The sequence below is a fragment of the Octopus bimaculoides genome, chromosome 18 (genome assembly GCF_046866305.1).
Source record: "Octopus bimaculoides isolate indiv1 chromosome 18, ASM4686630v1, whole genome shotgun sequence".
NCBI classification, from domain to species: domain Eukaryota; kingdom Metazoa; phylum Mollusca; class Cephalopoda; order Octopoda; family Octopodidae; genus Octopus; species Octopus bimaculoides.
This window is the reverse complement of record NC_142945.1, coordinates 5,985,783-5,995,782: the sequence shown is the minus strand read 5'-3', so window position 1 is coordinate 5,995,782 and position 10,000 is coordinate 5,985,783. Positions and strand designations below refer to the sequence as shown.

The 10,000-nt window shown below is 38.5% G+C and overlaps 1 protein-coding gene across 9 annotated transcripts in view; it reads right to left on the bottom strand.

Annotated features, from left to right (window-relative positions):
- The window catches only part of LOC106870038 (N-acetylglutamate synthase, mitochondrial), a 93,822-nt gene that overhangs the window by 2,190 nt on the left and 81,632 nt on the right, over nt 1-10,000 (bottom strand). For 5 of the 9 annotated variants that reach the window (XM_052974196.2, XM_052974195.2, XM_089365671.1 and 2 more), the window contains 7 exons: nt 9,873-9,953; nt 9,643-9,742; nt 7,806-7,899; nt 6,835-6,912; nt 6,406-6,490; nt 5,818-5,912; nt 4,745-4,798 (listed from right to left, as the gene is read on the bottom strand). In XM_052974196.2, the coding sequence (XP_052830156.1) occupies nt 4,745-4,798; nt 5,818-5,912; nt 6,406-6,490; nt 6,835-6,912; nt 7,806-7,899; nt 9,643-9,742; nt 9,873-9,953 (587 nt within the window). Of the gene's footprint in view, nt 1-3,343; nt 3,546-4,744; nt 4,799-5,817; nt 5,913-6,405; nt 6,491-6,834; nt 6,913-7,805; nt 7,900-9,642; nt 9,743-9,872; nt 9,954-10,000 lie in introns of all 9 variants that reach the window. The other 4 variants (XR_016244930.1, XR_008265844.2, XR_016244931.1 and 1 more) reach the window with 1 other exon arrangement.

Here is a 10,000-nt window from a genome sequence, read left to right as displayed (position 1 = left end):
TGCTTTCCATCAATTTTGGGGTCAATAAATTAAGTACCAGTTGAACACTGGGGTCAATGTAATTGACTGGTCCCCTCCCCCAAAAATTCAGGCCTTGTACCTTTAGTAGAAAGGATTATTATTATTATTAAGGCAGCGAGCTGGCAGAATCGTTAGATATTATTATTATTATGATGATGATGATGATGATGATGTTGTATGAGCAGTGGCAGACTGGCCAGGTTGCCAGCTTGCCCCATGACAATTGGGCCCCTGCACCATTAGAATCCATCCCGTCAAATTTGAGAATTTTTTATTCACTCCTGGATGAATGCATTAATTATTTCAGCCTGGCTGTGTTTGTAGACAGTTGAAAAGAATATTTTTAACAAAAAAATAAATAAATGATAGCATTGTAGTCGCAGGTGGGCCCCCTTAGTCTCCTGGCAACCAATATTTTTAGACCCAGTCGGCCACTGTGTGTGAGTATGTGTTGACACCATGTGATGGTTGTAAAATGGTTGTCACTGTCATACAAATAGTGTCATTTATTTCCTATATTCGACAACAATGACTAGCCATGAAGAAATATTACCATGCTTGGAAATGAACAGTTGGGGTGGGGGTGACAGGAAATGCATCCAGCCATAGAAAATCTGCTCCAATAAACTTTATCCAGCTCATGCAAGTATAGAAAAATGAATGTTAAAAAGCAAAGAAAATGAAGCTGGTGAAAACACTGATGAAGTCTTTGTGACCTCAAAATGATTCCAGAGTACTGCCTTGTTGTGGGTGCTGTCATAGAGATCTTTGTGACTGACTGGTTGCTCAGAACACAAAGCCTAGCTGCTATACATGTGGAAGTAAGAGTCACCTAAATGCTTCCTGTCCAGAAGAGCTACAGAACCTGAAGGGTAAAAAAGAACAGCAACAAAGGTTTAAAACCGCAGAGGATGTTGTTTGTGGGGCAGCCCTAGGGATAGGTGCAGAAATCAATGCCTCATCCTTAGTTCCAAGAGTGAATTTGGAAAATGCCTTGGAAGCAAAACCATAACCATCAGGGCTAGACAATTGTCTTATGACAATGAGGGGAAGACAGGAAAGCAAGTAGGGGCAGCAGATTTCTGGCAATAATAGGGAAGGAAGAGAAAAACAACCACACAAAAAACCTAGACCTGAAGTGAGAAGAACCTCTCTCTCTCTCCCTTGATCCTCTCCACCACATCACATTAGACATGACAGAACAGTTAAGCTTGTTTTGCCATCATGTAATTTCAGGTTCAATCCCACTGTGCAGCACTTTGGGCAAGTCTCTCCTACTATAGTCCCAGGTTGACCAAAGCTTTGTAAGTGAATTTGATAGTCGGAAACTGTGTGGAAGCCCGTTGTGTGTGTGTGTGTGTGTGTCTTTATGTTTGTCACCCCACTCAACTTAACGACCAATGTTTGGTTTGTCTGACCGTAACTTAGTGGTTTGGCAAAAGAAACTGATAGACTTTAAAAATTAAAAATAAAATAAAAGCATGGACATTGATTCGTATGACTAAACCCTTCAAGGTGGTGCCCCAGCATGGCCACAGCCCAATAAGTGCAATAAATAAGAGAAAAGAAAAGGAAAAAAAAGCAGATTATAAATTTAAAGATGGCTTTCACTGGAACAGAAATAAACAATAGAAAGTATGGAAGGTCTAAAGGACAACAAATTTAGGCAAGGTTTCAATGAGGTGCAGTGAGGGTTTTAGTAAGGGAAGGATAGTGAAAAGAAGGAAAAAAAAAAGAAAAAAAGAAGAAAAAGGGTAATTAGTAGGGAGTAAAGGCAAGGGATCTTTACTATCATGGCAGCATTGACGATGTGAAGAAAATAGGAAGGAGGTCTTTGACTATGAATTCTATAATATCCAGGTTAAAGTGTGTATGCGTGTGCATGTGAATGTGTGTGTGTTGTAAGGTACTAATGGATGAAAGGTACCAGTGATTGAAATATGGTATTTTTCAGCATAGAAGTTGATGTAATATTTAGAATGAATTAAGGCGGTGAGCTAACAGAAACGTTAGAAACGAAATGCTTGGCGGTATTTCATCTGTCTTTACGTTCTGAGTTCCACTGTTTTGGTTCCACCTTTTTGGCACAGCATCTCTGATTCAACACTGATTATCTGACATTCAGCATCCCATTGCAACTCTCATTCCTTTCCTTTTTTTCCCTCCCTCCCTCCCTGTTTACACATGTGAACATATTTCTCAGGGAAAGTATTTACATCAACCACGTTCGATTAACAAATTATCTCTCTCCCTCTCTCACTCTATATAAGTAGATTTCTGCATGCAACTGGACGCCTGCAGTGCCAAATTAAGCTGAATGTCCAGTCAGCCATGCCAAATCCATCAGCCTCCGAACAAACAGGTGTGCCGAATTGTCTCATTCCAACAAACGACCGAAACGGAAAAAGAAAAAAAAAAAAGCACAAAAACACTGCCCCCCCCCCCACTTCCTGGAGGTAAAAATTATATTTTGGTTGTTGCCAATAAATGACTGCAACAAAAATAGTCCAAAGACACAATGCAAGTAACCTCGAAGTGTTTCTAATACTAGCTTTATAAAAAAAGGAAAAGTTATTTTATGAGTCCGGAAAACTCACTGTATAGGAAAATTTAGTGTAAGACAAATTTGTTGTATGGACAATGATAAAGCAAATTACATCATCGTTTTTTAAAAATAAACAAAGAATAATAAAAGGTTTTATAAAAGTATTAAATAAAGATGCCATTATACAACATCAAACATTAAAAAAAAAAAAAAAAATGTGATGAGGTCATTTAAAATGAAATTTCCAACAGTGAATTTTCCTATGGCAAATATGTTTGTGACAAAATTTCTTACAAGCATTTTACTAAATTCCACCCAACAAAGTGGACGTGTGGGGGAAACAATGAAAACAAAATTAATTATTAGCAACAGAAGCATGAGAGGATCTTTCAAGGCTTATAATGCGATATTTGGTGTTCTAACAAGGCATCTGTGTTTAGTTGGATATAAAAAAACAAAAAATAATTTAATTTATTTCTAGAGATTAGAAAATATTACACGATACTGACAGAGGCAGTGGAGCGTGGACTACAAAAAAAGGTGAAGGGTCAAACTAAATTATTTTTTTAAAAACAAAAAAAAAATATTTTGAACCAAAGTAACAGTTTTTAAAACTACAATGGGTTTGAATTCCAGCTTTTTAATTTAATTCAATTTTATTTTATTTTATGCGAGACATTCACATATATTTTAAGATGTTAGTCGGTGATGTTTCATTATAGATGAGTTTAGTAACTAACAAAAGACAGTCCGTACAGAATACTCTGCGTCACTTACCGTGACCAGTTAAGGTGCTGGACTGATGATGACCACTGTAAGATCATGGGTTCAAAACCTGACTACAGCGGTGTTGTGCCCCCTTGAGCAAGGCACGTTATTGTTATTATCATTATTATTATTCTGCTTGCTCCAGTTTGTTTGCCTGTTCCACTCCTACTTCACGGTCGAGTGGTTAGTGGTAGGAAGGGCATCCATGCAACTGTAAAAATAATGGTGCCAACAGAAAGGCCATCCCGCCCATACAAACATGACAAAATGAACATAAAACAGTAACGAACGTAAAAGAACTAACGAATGAAGAAATCCTAATTAAGACAAATCCTACAAACTGCAGTGAGATACAGAGCCAGAGCATCTGGGCTAGAAAAGCTGCTTGGCTATTGGTCATCACAACACTGCCAAACAGTGGATTTCATTGGACAAGAAGGGAACAGTGAACAGCCAATGAAAACACAGCAGACTCTACATCATGCCATGTCAGAAGCTTTACTGTCAAGAACAGAGAACCAATCATCTCACAATAGGCAGCAGGTCTTGAGGGCATAGAGACCAGATCATGCAAACATTTAGGTACCAAATTCTCAGAGAAGTATCACAACATCTAGTAAAATAGGGAATAGATCATTTGGGAACACATACCACATCATAAATTAAGGTACCGGATTATCAGAGAAGAGATACCACAGCATCAAGAGGTAGCAGATCCTCTGTGAACTGGTACCACATCATGTATAAGTTTAGGTACCACAGCATCAAGGAATAGGTACTAGGTTATCTGGGAACATTAGCTGTGATAGACTAGTGTCCTATCCTTGCAGATAGTTATCATTCGTCTGTCCGATGCTATGGAGTGGCAGCCAAGCGCCACTCTTTAAAAGCCCTTGAAGGCTTATGCAGCAATGAGAATTTACTTACCTGTTAACAGTTCAATTCAGTGTCATGAGCCACTGCAACATGCATCAGTTACACACACACCCATTGCTCCTGCTTACTGCAGTAGTGAACTGTACCATACTGTGGTGCGTGTTTACAACTCAGTAGACTGGGCCATCGAGAGGTAAGCACTGAGGCATTAGCCACAAAACTGGTGAGAGGATATGAACTTTTGAACTTTCAAATTGGTAGACCAATGTCCTCTCTGCTTGACAAATGGCTAGTTCCTACATCAATCAGGGGCAATCTGCGGCCCGTGGGCCACAGGATTCTCTGAATGGCACACTTAACAAAAAATTACCAACAGTTTCATTTTTTTAGTAGTGTAGCCCACCTGATGATGAACCATGTCTCTTGTGGCCTGCTTCTTGAAACAGGATGCCCATACTTGCCTTACACCATAGCTAATTAAGAAATAATTAATAACTGACATCAACAAGAAGAGAATTCGCTGCCGCTACTTACCAAAAAACAGTCCATTTCCCATTGCTCCAACTCCCTTCTGATTTTTTAAAATACCTGCAAAAGAAAACAGAGAAGGATTGTAGACACGTCTCTTTTATTGGTTTCAGTCATTAGACTGCGGCCATGCTGGAGTATCATCTTGTGGAATTTTAGTTCAATGAATTGACCCCAGTAGATATTTCTTCCTTTTTGAGCACGGCTTGAAGCTTACTAACTTCCTACACCTGGATCGCTGGGTCTTACTTTTACAACCCACCGATCACTATTTTCCTCTTGTTCTGGTCTATCAACCCTCCACCTTTGTTTTCCTTCAGTTTCCTTGTATGTCTCCACCATCATGTTTTTGTTCCCAACTTTGACCCTCCAAAAATCCAAAATTTTATTTTAGAATTTATGAGAGCAACTGTCTTTGAAAACTCATAACTCATATTGTCATTGAATGCTTGAAATGAGGAGTAGATAGACAGCTGACAACTGATGAAGGGTCCTTTCTCTATATTTACTTGTCCTGTTTTCCATTTTCTTCTTGTTGTTTACGTATTTAACTTGTTTGTTTACGTATTTCATGTCATCTGCACCGTCAGTGACGTCCTGCACCCATATATAAATATGTATGTGTGTGTGTGTGTGTGTGTATATATATATATAAACTTACAGCGATAGTCTTACAATTGTCTGAATCCCTGTTACACAACTTATTTCTATATATAACTATAAAGTATAGGCATATTGCTCCTGAAAGTTGTTTTTTTTATACCTTCTACGGACTACTCGAAGCCTATTAACTTCCTACACTTTGACCCTTGGATTTTACCTTTATATAATATTACACACACACATAAATGTGTGCACACCGTATAATAAATTATATTCCACATCTACAATTAAGAAAGAGAGAATTTCATTTCAATAATCAAATGAAAAAGAGTTGCTCCAGCATGGCCACAGCCTTAGGGCTGAAACAGAAAAAAAAATAAAGGAATAAAATGAAATATACAAAATAAGTGAAAATAAAATTACTGTAAAAAAAATGGTTAAGGGAAGCAACTCTCAATGCATAACAAAATACATACCATGGATTGATTGGGTTATCTCCCCTGGATCGCCAAAACAGCTGTTTGAAATCTTGTCGTACACACGCCCACAACATCTCCCCTGTGCCTTCTCCCTACAATAACATGACAAGTGGGAAATATAAGAAACAACATCAGATAAAAACAACTTTCAATGAAACTCTCCCACAGAATTCTACAGCGCAGACACAGATTGAAGCGAACTTCTACAGGAATTTCCGTGAAGCAACAGCAGAGTCGCTGAGATTGCAAGAAATAGAAGTCAAATCTTCAACAATTATTCTGTTTTTTATTCTTCCTTTAAAATCATAGTGACAGAATTATATCTCTGCTACTGATTAGGAAATGTAGAAGCACAACAGCAAGAAATCAAATGCCTTGTTGTTCTGTGTTGCATCTTTTTGTTTTGTTATTGTTTTTATTCCTGCGAAGGTTGATTTTTCCCTGTCAACATTTCGATATCCATGGAGCAAAGACCAATCGCTTATTTACACAGGCTCAGTTCTGTCAACCCAAGCCCCACTCCACCTCTACCAAACATCAATAACCTTATGCCAAAGAAAAAGGAAATGGTAAGAGAGAACAAACCTGTGCTTTCTGTGATACTGCGAATTTATCAAGGTATGGTACGTCGGTGCTGTTTTCGTGTAGGATAATGGCTGCCGCACTGTAACTGAAAGGAGAAGACAAAGATAATGTATGTATGCGCATATATGTATATGTGTGTGTGTGTGTGTGTGTGTGTGTGTTTAAATAATTAAATGAGGCAGCTAATTAGCAGAGTTACACCCAAGGCTATAGTAGAAGACACTTGCCCAAGGTGCCACGCAGAGGCACTGAACCCAGAACCATGTAGTTAGCAAGCAAGCTACTTACCACACACACACACACACATCCATCTTTTCATACACACACATATTTATATTTCCATATACCCACACATACACACCACCACATTCAGAAAACTACATAAAGATAGAGAGAGAGAAAGTAAAAAAATAAGGTCACAATATTTACTCTTCAGACAAATATAAAGTGTGAAGTTGATTTTGGATCATTTCAAAATAACCATCTTTCAAGTTGCGGCCAAAAGCTCTGAAACAAAAACAAAAACACAGAAATGAACAAACAATTAATAATGATGAAAATAATGATAATGCTTTCTACCATAGGCTGAGGTAATAATGATAATCCTTTCTCCTGTAGGCACAAGGCCTGAAATTTAGGGGAAGGGCATAGTTGATTACACCGACCCCAGTGCAGAACTGGTACTTATTTAACTGACCCCGGAAGGATGAAAGGCAAAGTCGACCTCGGCGGAATTTGAACTTAGAACGTAGTGACAGATAAAATACCACTAAGCATTTCACCTGGTGTGCTAATGATTCTGCAAACTCGGCACCTTAATGATGATGATAATAATAATAATAATAATAATAATAATAATAATCCTTTCTACTATAGGAAACATAGAACCTTTATTTAAAAAATGAAAACCCTTTTTGTCAGCATAGTGATTCTTGAGGCAATGCAAAGGATATCAAAATAATGGTCTCTCACTACTACTCGTTTCAGGTGTCAGATATTTGGCCATGGAAGGATTTGAAATTAAGAGTGTAAGCTAACAAAACACCAGTGGGAATTCACTGTTGTTCTTAGCTTAATCCCTCTCCAACATCCACCACATCAGCAGCCCCTAAATGAGAAGGCACATGGGGAAAGACTTTCCAGCTATAACTATCCAATATGTAGAATTAGATTTGGTTGCTATTTCTAGGAGGCTCAGTAACCACATAAAGACTTATGCCTGACATCTGTAAAATGCAAGGGACTGTTTAATCAGCTGGTTTGATGCTCTGCTGATTCCGCTAAATCATTAGTCATAAATTCATTAGTCAGGGTGGTTTTAACATCACAAAGGAATCTGCAAACTTAATTGATGAGCGAAGGAAAAATAAAACGAATACAGTTTCAGAAAAGAACCTTACTTCAACAGAAGATTGTGCAGTCTGGTTTGATCAACTTGCTCGAGGTGATGGTATCTGTGAATTGGTTCGGTAATCTTAAAGAATGTTCCAGAACCTAAAGGATGTAAAATGGTAAATATAACAGAATGATGGCAAGATACGAGAAAAATTCTTGTTAAAATGAAAACAGAATTGGAAATCAAAGCAAGACCATATATATATATATATATATATATATATATATATATATATATATATATATACATGTATGTATGTATGTATGTGTGTAGGTATTTATATATGAAACATATCCTATTATATTTACCATTCATTTCCTTGCAGAACGGCACTCTTTTAGAATTTTCCCTCCCTCTCTCCCACCCACATTTTCCCCTTCACCCTTCTATCTCTCCTGACTGGCTGCTCCTGCCAAAGTTCAAAGGAACGTCTTCTCCATATTCCTCTAACAGACTTTCTGTTTGTCTGTTGCTGCAAGGAAGATGGAACGAGGAAGAGAAAAAAATTCCAGAGAAAATTTTTCTTACCCGTCTTCTACGTCTTTCAAAAGCTAAAAGATCATCATCATCATCATCATCATTATTTAACATTTGCCTCCCATGCTGGCATGGCACAGCTAATAATAGTTAGATACATTCCTTGGTTTAATCCAACAGATTGTTCATCTTGGGTTGATTACTGCTGACCTTTTGTACCAGACATTCTTCTACCTGCCCATTAATCACACACAACTGCAGCCATCAAATCCCAAATTCCTGGTCTTAGCATCTCTGTTTATCTGTTATAGAATCACCTCACATTCTCATTCCTGTTCATAAACAGCAACATAACTACAGATCATCAAAGCCAAAATCCTTGGTCTTTGATAATCTTTTATTACAGCCAGGAATTCTTCACCAACAGCAAAGACTGCAGCAACCAGAGGAAAAGATAAAGAAAAAATTATATATATATACATATATATAACAAAAAAAACAAAAACTTCAGGCTGTTCTTCCTTTTCAGTATCAGAAAATAATTTCAGCCCTGAAGAGATGCCAATACAATGCACATCCAAAAATGCCTTTCCGAGGCAAAAGGTGTGACTGTGTGGTTAAGGAGCTCAGTTTGTAACCACATGCATTCAGGTTCTGTCCCACTGCAGGGCACCTTGGGCAAGTGTCTTCTCCTGTAGCCTCAGATTGACCAATGCTTTACGAGTGAATTTGGTAGAGAAACACAGACACACAAACATATACATATATATACATATATACGACGGGCTTCTTTCAGTTTCCGTCTACCAAATCCACTCACAAGACTTTGATCGGCCTGAGACTGTAGTAGAAGACACTTGCCCAAGGTGCCATGCAGTGGGACTGAACCTTCGGAACCATGTGGTTGGTAAGCGAGCTACTTACCACACACCCACTCCTGTACCCATCTGTTCAAAAAGTTATTGTTGTCATCATTAGGCCCAGGTCTTCTCAACTCCAGCAAACCTATGATGAAAGACCTTCCCGCTGTGACCAACACAACTTTTTAGTGATAAGTCCAGGACTACATGACTCAATGTAGTCCTGGACTTCCTTTCTTAATTTGAAACTGCAGGGTTTCAAAGGACATTTCGTTGCTATTTTTAGCATGTCAGACGACCACATAGAGCCCCTCACACTCATTGTTTTTTGAGACGGAAGAGCGGTGAGCATGGATGGGTATGGATGGAGACAAGTAGTCTTGCAAGCACAGAAAGACAGCAGAAGATGTTGGGAGGGGAGGACACAGCCTGTCTGAGTGTTATTGTTGTTGTAGTGGTGGTGGTCATGGAAGGAGGGATGCTGTGAAGTATGGCTGGTCTTACCTCGATGCGTGAACAGTTCTTGTAGCATTTTGTCCACTGATGTTATCACAACAGAACTGTGGCTTGGAAGCTGATAGAGTAAGTCTGAAATCCTTGATATCTGCAAGAAGAAACAGAAATAACAATAATAAGAGGAAGAAGGAAACAGGTGGGGGGGGGGTAAGAAAGGAGGAGGAGGAGGTGGTGATAAGCTGGCAGCAGGAAAAGGTAAAGCATCAAACCATACTTACTCGACTTTTGATTTCAGGTGTGTACCAGGGTTTCTCTGCTACTGTTTCCAAATCGACAGGTAAGTTAATGTTCGGAATGACCTGTTGAATGAGAAGAGAACATGCCATGATGCCTATTCTTAATTAGA